Source organism: Coturnix japonica, chromosome 9 (assembly GCF_001577835.2).
Source record: "Coturnix japonica isolate 7356 chromosome 9, Coturnix japonica 2.1, whole genome shotgun sequence".
In the NCBI taxonomy this organism is placed as follows: Eukaryota; Metazoa; Chordata; class Aves; order Galliformes; family Phasianidae; genus Coturnix; species Coturnix japonica.
The window spans coordinates 8,006,074-8,024,555 of NC_029524.1; the positions used below are offsets into that span (position 1 = coordinate 8,006,074).

The 18,482-nt window shown below is 36.5% G+C and overlaps 1 protein-coding gene across 3 annotated transcripts; it reads left to right on the forward strand.

Moving 5' to 3' along the window:
- The first annotated feature begins 701 nt into the window (after positions 1-701).
- Positions 702-18,415, forward strand: DAW1 (dynein assembly factor with WD repeats 1). Of its 3 annotated transcripts, none has more exons than XM_032446698.1 (14): positions 702-815; positions 931-1,003; positions 3,152-3,296; positions 6,582-6,640; positions 7,280-7,402; positions 8,969-9,068; positions 9,342-9,449; positions 10,446-10,552; positions 12,638-12,740; positions 14,116-14,230; positions 14,977-15,053; positions 16,134-16,296; positions 16,959-17,019; positions 18,136-18,415. In XM_032446698.1, exons 1-13 carry the CDS (start codon positions 776-778, stop codon positions 16,991-16,993), a joined length of 1,248 nt encoding a protein of 415 aa, XP_032302589.1. In that variant the 5' UTR covers positions 702-775; the 3' UTR covers positions 16,994-17,019; positions 18,136-18,415. The 3 variants fall into 3 exon arrangements, with proteins under 3 accessions (XP_032302589.1, XP_015726892.1, XP_015726891.1); XM_015871406.2 differs by lacking the exon at positions 18,136-18,415 and adding an exon at positions 17,160-17,641; XM_015871405.2 differs by lacking the exon at positions 18,136-18,415 and having other exon boundaries at positions 16,959-17,641.
- Positions 18,416-18,482: the final 67 nt, after the last annotated feature.

Consider the following 18,482-nt stretch of genomic DNA (forward strand, 5'->3'; position numbering starts at 1 on the left):
GGATGGTCTATGATTTAATGATTTTAGTTGGTGTTAGCTAATACTGGAGGTACCAGATAGGCTGCATGACTGTGTTTATGAGGAATGGAGAGGAGGGAGTTAATGTAGGAAGCGTGTCCATGTTCATTGTTAGCATCGCTTATGTTGAAGACAAATATTGATATTCAGACATTATAATCAGGGCAGATAAGTATCGTGGCACACAAATTCAAAAGGCCACCAAGTTATGTTTGAACAGGACTGTTCTGATCCAGTTCTGTTGGAAGATTGTTTAGATGAACTGCTTTCAATAAAAATATTTCCCATCTGACTTAACTGATCTTCCACGTACAAATAAAGACAAAAGATCAAACCAAACCCCCAGTCATGTCGCACAGCGAACCTGGAATTGCCATTGTGTCCCATTTCCTGCCTTCCCAAGACCAAAGGGCTGCCTTCAAAGCCAGCCTGCGGGGAGACCCACGGCTGCACTGCAGAAGTCACGTACAGATAAACACCACGAACCTCCAGGTGGCCCCATCATTGCAACGTGCTACGAGACCCATGCAATGAGAACTAGTTTGCTGTTTAACTCGTTGCACGTAGCCTGCCGGGCCTCGTGCAGGCCTGGGGGGCGACCATGGATATCTGAGCGTGCAGACAGCAGCAAACCGACCCGAAGCCTCCCGCTCGGCACGCAGCGGTACCCAGCACCGGCCGGGGGGTGGCAGCCGGCGGTGCATGCGCGCAGGCTGTGTTTGGCCGTTGCCGTGGCATCGATCCGCAGGCGGCGGCGATGGGGCCGAAGCGGCTGCTGCTGCGATACTTCCCACCGGGTGCGGGGCCGGGGCTCGTGGGGTGGGGGGTGGTTGTGTGAGTTGTGGAATCCACGTCGTCTAATTAAGACACGCTTATCATTTATTTATTTATTTATTTGTTTTTCTTAATAAGGAATTATCCTGGAATATGTAGAAGATAGTGAGCTGAAGACCAGATCTATAGATCTACTTGATCTTAGTCCTCAGTAAGTACTTGTTTCAGAAAGCGGAGCTGTTTGCCGTTCGATTGCCATTCGCGTATAACTCTGTTTGACTGCACTGAACATAATTGAAGCCAACAATGTCTTTTTTTTTCACTAAAACACACGCGCAGACAAGAAAATGCACAGTCAAATCATTTTCCTAGCACTTCAAATAGAAAATCTTGCATTCCATCCTGCTTTGTGTTACCGTTCAAAGTTGGAGCCTCTTGTACTTCTCACAGAATGCTAGTTATCAAGATGCCTTTACAAACCCATCAGAGACAATGAGTTTTACAGTGCTTTACTTTGTAATGCTGCAGTGAGCAACAGTTTGGTCTTGTAATGTGACTTCAGAATGTTTTCAAAAGGTTATTCTGACTCGGTTCCCCATACAGTGCTTTACATGATCTCTATTGAAATCACTGGAACCAATGGGATGTCAGTTCAGAGCTCTCCTGTTGGTTCATTAATCCTCATAACAACCATAAGCAAAGTAGTGTAAGGCAGGTAATTTGCTCTCTTGTGTTTGTGTGGAGAAATTAAGAGTCTTGTATTGAAAGCAGAGGGAATGGAAATTTTCTGTTTCTTTTGGTAGGATCCTAATTGCTCTTGGGTTCTTTGAATCCAAAGATTCAAAGAATCTGGTGGTCTAATCTTCTGCAAGTGATGAAAGAAGTTTCAGGACCGTGATGTACATAAAGGTGAAGGACAGGCCACACTGAAAAATAAAAAATGTAGAGCATTAAAGTTTAGATATAAGTTTAATAGGATATCCTTAAGTAAGATAAAAGACAGAGATCACTTAATGAGGAAGGAAATGAGGCTTACTGTGGAAGGGACAGTCTTTGATAACATGTAGCTCTGACTTTTGGGCAGTTGGAAGGCGCCAGTCAGAAACTCTGATGTCTTCCCTGTGAGGAATAAGATGTTTGTTGCACTGATAATGTTGACTTAAGAAGTTTTTGCACTGAAATTGCTTTAATACTGCTACGTATAACTCATGCACCAGCATGACTGACCATGCTGTGCAGTCAGTTACAGAATGTAGTATGTCACAGGATCAGAGCATTGTTTAGGTTGATTTGGACCTTAAATCTGGAACATAAAAAGTACAGGCAACTAGAGCAGGTTGAACGTGACTCTCTGCAGTTGGATTTTGAACATCCCCATAGGCAGAGACTCCTCTACATCTATAGGAAACTTGTCCTGTTGTTTGAGTACCACCATGTCAAAAAAAGGTTACTGTCTTTTGTTTGTTTGTCCTTGGGGGAGAGGGAGTTGGATGAACACTGAATTTCCTGCTCTGTTTGGTTTTGTTTTGTGTATGACCATTGTCCTCTCAGTTGACACTACTGAGGGAAGGCTGCCTCTTTCATTCACCCACATCAAGTATTTGTACAGCTGAATGTTATGGGATAATTCATGGGCTTCCATGTCATATCCAGTGGAGTTTTTCATAGAACTTTTTTTGCTGGCTTCCAACATTGCTACTTTGTGGGTAATTCACTGGGAATTTATGAAACTCCACTTCATGTTAAGTATGTATTCCCAAACTGTCAGCTCTGGATGCACGCCTCCCATGTCTGACCCTCTTACCAAGCTAAAATGTTTAAACATTAAATCTTGATGAAATGCTTTACTAAAGAGGGATAGAGGCTGTAAGGGAAACTGTTGATTACAGCCTGAACCTCTGATTAACCATCTAAGGCAAGTGATGAGTCATATGCAGGAGCACAGGTGAAGGTAATTTAGCTGTGCTCCTGGAAGGAGTGGAGTTTGACTCCACCTCTACTAGATCCCATTTAAGGGCTGACCACCACTAAGGTAGTATCTCTTTCTGGAGATTGCTCCTTTGTGAAGTTCTTGTGGCTTCAGCATTGGCAAGAACCTATCTTGACTGAAGGCCTCAGTGTTGGTGAGTTTTTTCCTTACGTATCCTCTGGCTATCTATTTACAGCTATACTTGTATTGTTCCAACTATACAGAGGTAAAGAAATCAAGGATTAATTCATATTTCTATAAGCCATTACATAGTGAAATAAATGTGTATTGTTTAATTCTTTGTTTTAGCTTCTCTGGAAGAAATACTATACTTGTATTTATAATTATTACTGGGAAATGAAACGTGCTTTTCTTTTTCTTCATAACTAGTACAGATGTCATTGCCTTAGTAGAAGAAATTCAAAAAGAAGAACCTCTCATCACAGCTTCTTGCAAGGAACACGTCATACATTTAATACAAAGACTGCAAGAGAAACTAGGGGAACAAGAGGACCACAAATTCTATCTTTTTAAGGTTAGAAACATCTTTAAAATGACACTGGAGATTTTGAGTGTTTCAATTGAAATGTTGTGATTATGTTTTTACAGCTGTAGGTTGTACCTGTGAGCAAAAATTTGGATTTTATGACTAATTTCTTGTGTCTTTTTGGTCACCTCTCTACTGTTTAGAGAGACTGAATCTGTCCTGGTTGTGCCTGCCAGGAATTCCCCCAGAAGGCCACAGGTATAACTATTCCAACTCACTATTTACACAGTCTTATGTATGAGAGTGTGAGACAAGTAATTACCTTCCTTTTCAAGTGACTCTGTGACAAGCAACACCCATAGTTATGTTTAAACAAAGCCAGTAAGTAGAATCCAGATGATTAGCTGCTGGGAAAGCCCCTGAAGATTTGTATAGAATTGTGTTCCTGTTCTTCATTTTGTGGAACTTTATATTAATTTTAAGCATTCAGGTACATACAGTTATGTCTAACAGATGTCATTACTTTCTGCCAGCCAAGAGATGAGCCAACAAACTGGTTAAAATAACAGGTTAGAAGGTTAGGGTTCATACGAGCTTTATTCAGTGAATCATGTCTATAGGACTGGAATAACACATGAAATAATGATAATAAAAGAGTTGTTTGATCTTTTGTACTTGGAAAGCTAATGGAAAATGTAATGTTAGTCATGTATTCAATATTGTTGATCTTAAAAACAATAATTTATTCAGCAGATCATTTCTATGAGAAAATTTTAGGGGAATTATACGCTAAGCCTTCCAAACATCACGTCTGCATTGGGCCTGAGGCCCATCAAAACATTGCTTAAGGAATTTGCATCTTTTACGTTACTCCCCATTCACATTTCTTTTCTTTGAGTAAGGGAATCATCGTTGCTGTATTCATGCTGTTTTGTGCTAAATGGAATTCTTTTTAGGTTGTAAAGATTTGAATACTGATGTTTTGATCTTCAGCTTACAGACAGCATTTTGTAGATTTATTTTAAATAGGGAAGCTTTTTAAGAGCTTTAGAGAGATTAGAGAGACCTTTTGGGTCTTCAAATCCAGGATTTAGTCTGTCAGGAGACAGTAAAAGTAACTGTATTTAACTGTGCAAAGTAATATAAAATTACTTCCAGAGGCTGCATGTTGCAATCAGAAATAATTAAGTGTTCTGTCTTTATTGTGTCAGCAGATGGCAATGTCTGGCTGTTAAAAATTGCTGGTCAGTATTGCTTGTTATGTTGCTAAACATAAGAGAGAGAAGGGAGAACTTGCAATGCTGCTGTATATGTATCATATATTATAATTTCAGTTCTCCTGACCAGAAGTTCACATCTGAGTGAATAATACAAAAGATCTGTACATTTAACCTTGAAAACAGAGCTTTGTATGTATAACATGTAATCTTAAATTTAAAAAGTCTTCCTTGTGCTTAAGGTATGCCCTCAGCTGTGCTAATAATGACTTAATTTTCACAGTCTTTTAAATTTTTTTGCTCGTCGCAGAGACTGACCAATTCTCAATTGCACATCCAAATTTCAGAGTAAATAGTGTACTTGTTTGTTGTGGGTAGCACCGTGTTTGATCAATTTGGAAATACTCCAAGCAGGGAAATCCAATCAGTCCTGGCTTAATGCTTTCTCTCAAGTAACTAGAAGTACATACTTTTACGTGCATGTATATGAAATGCAAGTTTCAAACTATTCTGAAATACTGATACAGGAGATCAGGTTGAGCAAGACTTTCTATTTTTTATTTTTCCCCAAAACAATGTTCAGTGTTTCCATTGTCTGGAAATAAATATTTTTTTCCTGTTTCACGAGAACATAATCTTAAGAGAGCAGATAGGCACTGATGTAAACCCATCCTTTTGCTGTTTCCAGTAATTGTGGTGACAGTGTTGTGTTAGGAACCCCACAGAGAAGCAAGCCATTGTAACAAGCTCTCAGATTTGAAACTGCTGGGTAGCAATGGCATGCCATACTGATAGGCATGTATCTTAGGGACTGCTGCAACAGTCTGTAACTTGCAGAACTGAGGTATGTTTTTAATACTGCCACAGGGTTTGGTTATTATATCATTTGCACAAGCAGTTCTTGCAGGCTTGGTGTTCTGTGACTGAAGCTACTACAGCACTGGAAGCTGAAAGAATAGCATTAATTCTGTGATCTGAAATTAATCATAAGTCTACCTTTTCTGTTCCTCTCTCTCTCCTTTACCTGGTCACTGTTGTTTCCCTTCCATCAGTTCCTACTCTTCTGACTTGAACATCTTTGACCTTCCTTTGCTGATTAAGTAGCAGTGCTCATAAATAATTTCTTCTTCATTCGTGATGCTGCAGAGAAGACCTAGTGGACCACTGCTGTATTTTTGACACTCCTTCACTGTCAGCAGATGCTGATTTCCTGTGTTATTATACTATTACTCTTCAGATTTAGGCTTGTAATAAGCTTAAGTTGTTCAAATGTAAACCAAATGCTGCATGTTAGTCAGTAGTTAGGTCAGTCAAATGTTCCTTTGTTGTCATTTTCAAAGTATTGTGATGCACTGACTTTTACCTGACTCAATTTTTATATATGCTTAGTAGACTTTTGTCTGTTACTGTAGGTACAAGGTAATTTATACAAAGCACATGTAGTTGTCTGATTAAAGGGTCTTTGAAACAACATAGACTCTGTAACCTAAACCAAGGAGGCAGAAATTTATTTTAAGTCCCTTCTTTGAATTTTGTTTGGATAAGTAACTTTGTTACAGTTCTATATGCTTTTTTGTCATGACCTAATAAGATAGAGCTGCAGTCTGTTTTTGTTCTTCCTGTTTTTACAAACAAAATCATGTAATAGCCGAAAGCATCCTATATATGATGCACACATTTAAAAATACTCAGTTCATCTGGTTCTGTTGTTTTACTAGCTAAGGCTTAATTGTCATATTTTTTTTTCCATCAATAATGTCACCAGGCTTTTTTTTTTTTTTTGGCCTTTCAGATACAGCCTAGGGCCATTTCACTGGTCTCAGGGAAAGCAGAGGAGAAGTAAACACTGGGAAAAGGCAGTTCATTCAAGTGAAATAAGAATGTGAAATCAATACCATGTAATATCTGCAGCAGTAATCTGCTGAGGCATGAGTTTTTTTTGTTTTGCTTTTTGTTTTGGTCAGGGGTTGATATATTGCAGATGTAATTGCTAATCTGGCAGGAGGAGGAGAAAATACTGAACTATTGCATGTTTTTGAGGAATTTAATTTTTTTTATTTGCTTTTAGAAGGCATTTGATATATTTTAATCTTGCACTCTTCCCCTTCTATTTCAGGTACTTAGGGCACATATATTGCCACTGACAAACGTAGCATTCAACAAATCTGGTTCCCGGTAAGTTCTTTTCAAATTCTAAACATGCAATACTTAATTGAAGTCTTGTATGTGTAAATTAAATTGCAAGTGAAAATCAGCGCTCACATATTTTTGCTTTTTTATAAACAACTTCAGGTGTGATTGGGGGTTTAGATTTTCATCTTCCATTGAAGAACCAATGGGAGATGCCAAAATAGAGTGGGTGAGATTTGGTTATGTCTTTTTCCAATAAAACAGTTTATTGATGATTGCTGTATTTCACAAAAAAAGGACTTTTATGGCAGCAGAGCAAGTATCACTAAAAGCTCAGAAAGTCATTGGCTTAAACTCGTTTTGGACTTTCACTGTTAATGGAGTTCTATCATGACTGATTTCACTGAGAGCCTATTGCTATTGGTTTTTCATTTGTGTTTTGAAAATTGGAAAGCAACAACTTGTGCTTTAATTGAAATACACTAAAGATTTTAAACAAGTGGGGTTTTTTTAAATATTAGAAAGAAAGAAAAAGAGCCTCTGTGGTCATTAATCAGTGTTTTGGAAAGAATGAAGAGATTCAGAGTCTGATATAAAGATAATGTAAGTGTATGGAAGTTACTTATTTGGGTGAGTACAGGAATGGTATGGTATTCACAGTCAATACATCTCTCTTTGTTTTAGCTTTATCACAGGAAGCTACGACAGAACCTGCAAAGTATGGGATACTGCATCAGGAGAAGAGCTGCATACACTAGAGGGACACAAAAATGTTGTTTATGCGATAGCTTTTAATAATCCCTATGGGTAAATACGTTTTCTCTAAGATAAATCATAATTGCTAGTATAAAATAGACTGTCTCAGACGGTTCCAACTCTAAGCTGGAAAAGTTCAACTGCAGCTAATCACCATAGGATGACACTGTATGTCGTTTGTATCTGAGATACATTTAAGCGCATTCTGCTTCAAGCGTATTTTAGGAATTCAAAGCTTTTGTTACTTCAATTAAGGAAAACAGAATTTTAACAAAACTGGATACCTCCACTTTTTTTGTACTGCATGCATGTAAAGCATTCATTATGATTTAAGACATGATATCAATGTGCCAGAGATTGGTAATTTTTATAAAATCCACACGGTGTCGCTCTATGGATGTCAAATGTGCACATGCATTTCTACAGTTTCTGTTTGCCTTAGCTCAGAATTGTCACCTGTTAGATGAAGGGAGTTACTTTATTTACTGACGTTTTGTTGTCATTTTCTGCATTAGGGAGGTTCTGTATAAGTAAAGAATTTTGCTTCTTTTCAAAACGAGACAAATTATTTCCTGTTTTTACACTGAATCACCATAACTACTTTCACTGTCAAATATCCTATTTACCTGTTAAACTGTACTAAGTTAGCATTAGGAATTAATGTTAAAAACTATTTGGAACATCATTTCCTTTTGAATGAAAAGACTGTATTGAACGCTGAATTCATTGTCAATGTCTTTATATTCTGATTATTATTATTATTTTTAAATATAAAAGAGTAATTCTTCAAATTGTTTTCTACAGTTCACGTGAACTAATGTATGACAAAAACCTGTTCAAAAATCAGACCTTAACATAGAAGTGATATATCCTGAGGGAATCCTTGAGCTACATTTAAATTAATATTTCAATTAAAGTAACAACTTTTTTTTTTTCTTAAGCTTCAATACCATCCCCTTGCTACATGTTTTTTTGGCACCTCACTTCAGTGCAATTTTAGCTGCAATTACTCACAGCTCTTTCACTAACTTAAGTGGGAGCAGAGCTTACCCCTTTTTCTACTTATAAAAAGCAGATTCTAACAGTGCAAAAACAAACAAACCCTCTTAGATGGAATGAGGTAGCTATTAAATACTTCTGGAATTGCAGCCAGTAACTTCATTGCTAGTGTTACTTATAAGTTAGCTGTTATTTTTCTCCTTAATGAAACTTCTCTTTATGAAATCCTGCTCTAGGATCTTATAGTATGGCAGAATGTGTGCAAGATCATAAAGCCTTTCATGCAGCTTCTTGCAAGGAACTCCAGATTCACCTCTGTCTCATGTTGAGCTGAACAGAAGGAATGGCTGCTGGCTGAAGTGGTGGCAGTTGCCCTTCATTATGTTTACATGAGCAGAGGCAGAGAAGATCCCAGCTGCCACTTTCTGCTTTGCAAATCTATACAAGAGCAGTTGCTATTTAATGAATAGAAACTATTGGTAAATTAAAGCTTATGCAAGAGTTTGAAAAAATATACTTTTATGCCTTGAAGAGCAGATGTTGTTGCTGTGAATTCTACTGTGAGTCTCTGAAGTCAGATATTTTTCTTCTAAATAAAAACAGTGCTTTTTCATTTAGTGACAAGATTGCCACTGGATCTTTTGATAAAACCTGCAAACTGTGGAGTACTGAAACAGGAATATGTTATCATACTTTCAGAGGACATTCTGCAGAAATAGTGAGTGTGGAAGGATATTTCTTATTCCTTGGTTTCCATACGTGTCTTTGGGTTCTGTGTCTCTGTGAGTCCAGTAGATTTGGAGTAAGGATTTGTTGAGCTCCAAATGAACTGTCAGAAGAGTCTTATAATTTTTCTGTAAGTCATAAACTATTAAATTAGTTCAGATGTTTTTCCTGTTTAGAAATACTGTGACTTTCTTTTGAGAAAATGTAGTAAATTATCTGCTTGCCTTTTTCCCACTTTTTTTCTCTTCAATGTTTCTTGCTATAGGTATGCTTGTCGTTTAATCTCCAAAGCACGTTGGTGGCAACTGGAAGCATGGATACCACTGCCAAATTATGGGATATAGAGAAAGGAGAAATAGTATTTACTTTAAGAGTATGTTTTCATTCTTTATGGTTTTTAAAATTGTTCCTGCTTTCTTAGTTTTCTGTCTTACACAATATTGCTACAGTTTCAAAACTTCCAGGGAACTTGTTACCAAGTAGTCCCATAGTGACCATGTTTAAAAAACATTAGGAAAACTCAAAGAGAATGATAAGAATATGGTGTTTTGTAAGGAGTCCTATTTATCAAAGGACAGATATTCTCATTTCAGTGACATTATTGTTATAGGATAGAATGCCTTCCACTGCTCATTAAAATGATGCTATACTGTAATTGATCACCTCCTCTGAATTAACATAAAATAACTTTAAGAAAAAAATCAATGTCAGAGGCTGCATCTGCAGAGATTATCTTCCTGTAAACATCAGCAGGAGAAAGGTATCCAATTACCTGTACATTGTGATGTATTTTCTCTCTACAAGCAGAGGAAAACTATTCAGTTACCAGTAGATGATGATTTCTTTTTTGCTTCATGTGGCTTGATAGGATTCTACTTGTTCTTATTGGCTGGCATGGTTTCCAATTTTTCTTGAATAAATCCTAAGTAATAGGTAATGTGAATGTACAAGTGTATAAATACACTTGTGCTCATTTTCCCAAGCCTCTCCACTGAGACCAGAGACAGGCCGTACTGTAGTTTACTGTAAATGAATCATCTGATTTCATTATGCATTGGTGAACAAATGTGATTCTCCTTAAATCAAATATGGAAAATATTAATCATTTTTCTGCTTTCTCACCTACCACCAGCAATTGCTCTCTGCTTAAGCAGTGTGCCTGATTCTTTTTTTTTCAGGTGTTGGGTTATTGACTCTTTCACAGTCCAGTAGATCTTTATGTTAAAACTGTGATATATTGGGCAAGACAGTAAATAATATTTTGAAGTGGTGAAGAAGAACTGTGGTGCTGAAAAAAATTACATGTTGAACTCAGTTAATAGAAAAACGGTATTTGCATTCCCAAACTCCCTTTTTTACATTCTTTTAGGGGCACTCAGCAGAAATTGTTGCACTGTCTTTTAACACCACTGGAGACAGAATTATCACCGGCTCCTTTGACTGCACAGTAGGAGTGTGGGATGTTGTCACCGGCAGGTACTAAAGTACTAATAAATTTCATTAAAATATCCAATGTAAAATGATAAATGAGAGAGAAAACATTGAGATACAAATTACAGACTGTGTATTTTTGCCTTTTTTAGAGTATGTATTACTTGATCTTTTCATTTTTTTTACCCAGTTCCCTGTGTTCTTCTAGAAAGAAGTACTCTCTTATTTTTGCAACAGGCTTAGATGCATGAGCACCGAGAAGGCAGACTCAATGGGTAGATCATAGGTTTGTTCCTGGTGGATGCTCCATACAGCAAAATAATTCATCAGTGTGAATGCTTGTGGTTTTGTAGGTGTCTAGAATATCTAGATGAACGGACTGTTAAAAGTTATGGTATTTCATGGAAAATTTGTCTAGCCACATTAACTTTAAATAACAGATGGTCCACTTTCCTCCTCACACTCCTGCATGTCAGTATATAGTTATGAAGAAGAGAAAATTTGATCCCACTCACTGTAGAGAACAAAATGTCTTGATTGTAATGCCGACAAATAATAATTAAATGGCTAAATATGAGCTTCTTGTACTATCCTGATAAATCCTCCTATTTTTTCAACTGAAAACTCATTGTAAGCAGAATAATAAAATGATTGCCCTGATAATTGATGAGGTAATTTATGAAGATAAATATTATGTTTTTAGAGGTATAATATTTTGGTGTTTTCTTTGTGAATACAAGGGAAATATCTCTGAAATTAGTAAATAAAAGGAAAGTGTGTTTATAGTGGTATCTTGGAGAAAACCCTTATGCATTTTTATTTAAATGGAATATTTTACTTGGTATTTCTAGTCTGTTTTCTGGGTTCTTCTTAATGCAAAATCTGATAGATCATGGGTTCTGTGCTATTTATTCTGCTTATTCACTGGAGATTTACACTTAAGCCATGGATTGTCTTTTCAAGATTTGGAAATCAAAGTTGTTTCAAACCTTTTTGTGATTAAGTATTTTGGATATTAGCCATTCTGGTAACAGCAGTTTTGCTGGCCAAATAACATGTTTACAAAATCCTGAATTTTGCTGATCTCTGATTTTTGGTTTTGCCGTGCAAAGGTCTGTACAATACAGGCTTCACATTTTTAAAAAGAGTCCTTCAATAAAACAACATGAGTATAATTGAGTTTTTGTTGTCAAAAAAAGTAGAGAATTCAGTTGCTCAGGAGATTTGCTTTATGACCTGTTCATTTAGCATATTCATCAATCTAGTTACCATTTCATTTTGCATGTGAAGATTTCAGTTATTTAAACTCATTAGTTGTTTTTCTAGTCATTAGTTTATCCATTAGCTGAAGCTATTTTCTATTAATGGCATGATGTTATTAGCATTATGATAAAACCCTAATTTACTAATCCTTTAATATGCACATCAATTAATCATTTTTGGGATTCATTGCTTTAAAGGGTTCATTAACTCATAGTAAGCAATAATGGCTGACTGTACCCCTCTTCAGCTAAAGCTGTTTGAAGAATTTCATGGAACTAGTATTGTTGGTCCTTGTGCAGCAAGAAGTTTAGGATTAATGAGGTTTAGAAATCAAATTTCAGTTTGGTGTCATCTGCCTGTTACTTGGTAAAAGCTCATGTTATTACCTGATTAAGTTCCATTGAATGGATTTTTGTTAAAGATTTAGACTGAGTAGTTAGTGATTTGGAGTTCTGAAAATACACTGTTTGCAGTTCATTCAAGTAGAATATTGGGAGAGTAATGTGGAAAAACTTGATGTGTGTGCTTTGTATCTAGATGAATAGAATAAATCCATCTCTGGCACTGAAGAGTCATCACATTTCACTGGTAATACACTCATTAAAGTAGTTTTGAAACAGCAGGGAGGCCTCTTTCACTTAATTCCTTACTGCCTCTTTGTTTTAATGAGGAAAAATTGGAACATATGTAGTACTGGGATACTAAATGAGCTGCATTACTCCATTTGATTGCCTTGATGGCTAAAATACCGAAGATTTGAGACCTTACCTATAACACTTTGTAAGCTTGGTTATAACTTATATGGATACATCAAAATTTGCACAAAATATATAAATTCTTTTTTTTTCTTTTTTTTCTTTTTTTCAGGATGTTGCATGTTTTAATAGGCCATCGAGGAGAAATCAGCAGTGCTCAGTTCAACTGGGACTGTTCTCTTATTGTCACTGGATCCATGGACAAAACATGCATGGTAAGAAAGTTGAGGATGCACTGAACACCCAAGTACATAAGCTCTTCTATGCATTATAATGCATTGAATAATTTGTCTGTTTTTATATAGAATATAGTGAATCCCTGTTTTTGTTCACAAAACCACTGTAGACTATTTAAAACACTTTGCTGTAAGTTAATAACAGTGTAGTTTATAATTTCACCCAGTAAGGCTAAACTAAATGACAAGCTTTGGCCATTATGACTTATTTATATTTTTAGTGTGCAAAAGGACTATTTTGTAGTTCATGTCCTTGAAGCTTACTCTTTTTATTTTTTTGTCGCATAATGCTTTTGTCACAAGCATCACATGTGACTTCTGGTGGGTCATTAGGAGCAAGTTCTTCATTTTGATTACTTCTAATGAATGCCTGTGATTATTAGAGTTAAACTGCAAAAAGATTATGTTTCAGTGGTGAGAGATTGTCTGTTTCTCATCTACGTACAGTCGAAATAATACTGATGAGGAAGTGTTCAGAAGTTTGACAAATGTACTGTGCCAACATCTAAAAACAAACACCCAAGTTTATAGCATCCTCATTTTACTTGCTGTAAAACAGTCACAGCTGTAACATTTCCAAAATCCAGCTCTTCAGAAGTGACTCAGAGTATGTAGGAATCAAATGTCTGACTTTCTTCTGAGCTCTGAGCCCACTGTGCCATGTGTAATAGCTGGACACTATGAAGGACATTCCTCAGGATAAATTATTGGAGTATCATACAAAGAGATGTTTATAAGTGTGGAGCAGTCACCTCCCCAGCCACAAAAATTCAAAATGCACATGTTTTTTTGGGGGGAAAAAAAAGCCCCCTGCTCTTCATGCTCTTCGCTTTCTTTAAGTAGCGTGAGCATGTTGTAACAGTTTAGGTAGACAACTGTTTTTTCTCCCATTTTGGGCTCTTGTGTCATGTTTGCTGTATTTCTTGAATCCTTTTCTGCTTATTATTATTTTTTTTATGGAAGCTTTCACACTGTCTTACTGATACATAAAACTCTGTATTTTCTAAATTAAATAGTATAATTTTAAACTAATACATAAAATTCCTTAAAGAACTTGTAACTGAATGCAAAACCTCTGTGCTTCTGAGTTATTCATTTCAGTGAAGTTCAATTAAATAATGACATGTATTTTTTAAGGTTCTTTGAAATCAATGCATTGAAATACAAAATACATAGTACTTCATTAAGCTGATAAAGCTATGACTCTTCATTGATTTACATCAGGAATTCATGTGAATATGTTCATTCAGGCCTCAGAAAGTACTTATACATGTCACTTAATTGACCAACTAGCTATCTATCAAGTATATTAGTCAAAATAAGCAAATAAAATAGCCTTTATTTGCCTATGCAGCTGTGGAATGCTATGACTGGCACACATATAGCAACCTTAACAGGTCACAGTGATGAAATAATGGATGTCTGCTTTGATTATGCTGGCCAGCGTATTGCAACTGCCTCTGCTGATGGTAAGTGAAGTGACAGAAACTGCTATGAAAATACATCTGTCCTTTTGCTTTGTTTTTGCTTGATCAAAGCAGAGTATTACGACTTGGAACTATAAATCAGATTATGTTTGTTGCATTATAGAAAGCTTTGCTTAAACTCTGGAAATTCTCCCCAAAAACCGTTCACTGTTCAGCACACTTACTTTTAATTTTTCTAGGAATCACCATAAATAATTTTCTGTATTCAGCCTCACATAATGATAATGCCACATTCTCTTTACACATTATTTTCACTTTGCACTTCTAAGAACAGGTTACCAGATGATGGGGAGCACCATTAGGATCTCATCTGTTGTAGTTGCTAAATTAATGCTTAAGACAATATGAAAAGTTTTCTGAAATGCAATCAGTAGCTTATTAAAAATAATTAATAGTTCATTAGCTAGAATCTTTATCTGAAATAAAATGAAAGCTTTCTGAATATGATGTACATGCACATTCTGAAATTAGACTTTGGTGGTCCATACTTGATGTGGATGTTAATATTTTAGTAGTTTGACAGCAGCAACCATTAAGAAGTCAGCCTTTTCCAGCCAAACTATACTCCATTTTCACAAACACTATCTTTGAAAGACACTGTGTTAAGATTGTTGTGTATTTCCTTTGAAATAAAATCTGAGGATGTGGCCATTCTGGTCTTACTACTGTGTTCTTATTTAAATAAATAATCAGAACAATAACAAACAGCTCCTAATCTACTACAACAGGATCAGGAAGAGTCTACAATGCAGAAACAAAAAAGTGCATTGCAAAACTAGAAGGGCATGAAGGTGAGATTTCAAAGGTAAGTTGTATATGATCTGTACCTTTTCTTATTTAATTATGTGTAACATCCTAGCCAGCACTTATTCCATGACACAGAAATACTGTTAAAGAATGAGTGCAAGCATTTGAGTATCTTGGTGAAATCTTACAGCTGCTGCCTTCTGAGATCTTTAGCTTCACCCTTATCCCTTGCTTCCACCAGACCTCCTGCTCTTTACTGCTTTTATTTCTTTGCACATCTGATATATGGAATGGAACCCAAAGTGTGTGGGAACATACATGGTGCCTAAGACACTTGGAAGCTCAAAGGCCATTTCAAAAGTCACTTGGTCTTGAGTTTACTCGTGAACTTCACTGAAAGACCTGTAGAACTTGCAAGTTTTCATTATTCTTTCAAATGGATTCCTTTCTCTAGCTTTCACGCAAATATGCTGTGTTTGTGCTGTGAGGGTTAGAGAGGGAATCCATCAGGGTCCTCAGGGCTGGTGTGATTTCTTCACTGCAAGTGAGAATCTGCTGATCTGGGAGCATGCTGAAAAGTTAATCTGTTTCTGCAGATGTTCTGTGTAGCTTTGATCACTTGGGATGGTTATTACCTGGAAATCTGATTTTAGGGGAACAGGTATTTTGCCCTTAATAATTAAGCAATAATGCATTATATAATAAACCTGATATTGTCTGGTTAGTTCCTAAAAATATGTATAAATCTGATTATCTGGAAATGCATGCACTTTAGGGAATGAATCTTTAACAAAATATAAAAACATACTGAAAAATATGTTGCCTTCTGTAGGAGTTTGGACATTACAGAAACATATGTTGTTCAAAATAGATCTCCACAAAAAATGCATATATTTTACATTGGAATATTGATAATGTTTAAATTATTACAACTGCAGCAATACTTATAACATAATTCTGCCAGTGGTGATGCTAATTTTAGCAGATAAACCGACTACATTATATGCTGGCTTCTGTTTTCATTTTCTAATCTCTAGATACACTTCCTTTTCTAGGCATGTTAACATGCTAAGTAATATAATTATTTTCTGGTTTGGGTTTTTTTTTATTTTTTAATTTATTTTTTTTGTTTTTAAAGATATGCTTCAACCCTAAAGGCAATCGTATTCTAACAGCCAGCTCTGATAAGACAGCTCGACTCTGGGATGCTGCTACTGGACACTGCCTTCAGATATTAGAGGGCCACACTGATGAGATATTCTCCTGTGCTTTCAATTACGGAGGCAATATAATCATTACAGGTAACTAATGTATCCCAAATTATCTTTTTTCTTTCCTTTGTTTTGAAACATGTTTTTAATCTTGTTATGCTAAGGAAAAAAAAAAAAACACCACAGAGCTTGCCAAGCGTTGTGGGGCCATGCCCAAGTGTAGGTTGCCAACAATGGCTTAAAAACAGTCAAAAAAAAAAAAAAGCTATAATTTACTTTGAAACTGAAGCTTAAATGAATATGGATGTGGAAAATATTGTACCAATGCATGAAGTCACCATCTGTTGGCAAGCAGTAGCCACAGAGCAGTGTCTAAGTCATGCTCTTGTACTTCATTGCTGTGAGAGAGTTCTGGATGAGGAAGATACAAAGCTTTTTTAATGAGAGCATGCCTTCTGGTTACACAGCAACGCAGCCTGTTCAGGTTCCAGTTACTTAGACAAAAAGTCCCTGTGTGGGGAAAGTGTGAGCAGGGTTTGTGATTGTTTGGACCTTTGAACTGAACCCCCAGATATCCATATGCAGGATGATCTCAGTGGAAAAAAACTGCTGTAGGTCCTGCTGTCATAGACAGAAAAATGTTGTCCTTCTGGTTTCTGTTTTCCAGGTAGCTGGTCAATTGAGTTGTTAACAAAATTGAGTATGTTGTGCAATACAGCTAAACAATTTCCTCAAAATGTGTTTATTACTAGGGAGCAAGGATAACACCTGTAGAGTATGGCACTGACTGAAGAAAAGGAAAGATCCAGTGTGGTATGTGCTTACATCCTGAGTTTTGTAGTCAATAAACTCACTCTTTCAGATATGCTTTATTTTTAGACGTTTGTTTCTGCTCTGCTTGAGTAGCCAAGTTACTTGAATTTGGGTAGGTTTGACTTGTTGACACCTCGTAGCTACAGATTCACAGAATAGTCGAATTTGGAAGAGCCCTCTGGAGATCGTCTAGTCCGCTAGTCCTGCTCAGAGCAGTGTGAGCTCAGTGTGCTGCCCAGGAACACAACAGTGGGTTTTGGCTGTCTACAAGGATGGAGATTCAGCAGTTTCTCTGGGCAGCCTACTTTGATCTTTTTTTTCATTCATGCTTAAATGGAGTGCTTTCTCTGTGCCTGTTTCATGCCTGTTGCCTTTTCACACAATGCCACTGATAAGAGTCTGGCTCCATAGTCTCTGTTACCTGAGAGGAACTGTGAATGACTGAATACAGTAGGATGCCCATGTTTCTGTGTGTTATTGTTCCCTTGTAGCCTTTTAAATAAAAACAAACAAACAAGAAACCAAACAGCACTACTGTACTCTCAGGAGTGGAAGTTGTGTTGTTAGCTACCTATCTTGAGTACTCTTTGTTTACTTTTTTTCATTAAAATATTGAGTTAAAGTGCTGGGTGATTATTTTATGTTTTTTACTTTTAATATAATGTCCTGCTTGATATTTCCAGGAAAAAAAATTAGCGACTGTTTGTGAACTGTGCTGCTATTAACTATTGCATGCCTGCAATAGTTAAATTGCTATTCGTACCCTTTGCCCACATCTTTCAACTTGTTTTTGCTCCTCCTCCATTCTTACATGCAGTATAACAACAGGTAGTTTGAGTGATGACTCTGAATACAAACAGTGTGAAGAAACACTGCACATCAAATATTTGGAGCTAATGTTCATGACATGAGCTGTGAAGTGTTTTCTGAACATAAACGTTATTTGGAAGTAGAGTTTTTGCTTAATCTTTCAGGTTGTGCTCTGTCTAGTTTTTTTCTTATACTATGCTGGATTCTCACTGAATCAAACATCTGTAGTAGCATTTGACTTCCAGGTCTTATTTATTTAATTTAATTTAATTTTTTTTTTTTTTTTTTTAATTTTTCTTGCCACAGAACTGTGACTGGGCTGAGGTTTTATGGGCTGAGCTCTGGACTGGGAGGCCACCTGGGCTTTATTTCTGTTTCTAGACTCGCTGAGTGAATAGGAGTGCTTTTCAGGCTACGTTATCCAGGCTTCTTGCTCGAATGCGAGATGCTTTCACATATTATGATTCACAGCACTGCTGAGAAGTGTGCTGACTCATAAAAACTTAAACAGTATCCTGTAGTACACCATTATGTGAATGCTTTCTGCACCTTGACTTAAAGTAGATTTAATAAATTACAAACATTAGCAGTGCTCTCTCGTTAATTTTAGCCGACATTGAAAGCAGGCCAGAGTAAGCAATAATAGGGATTGA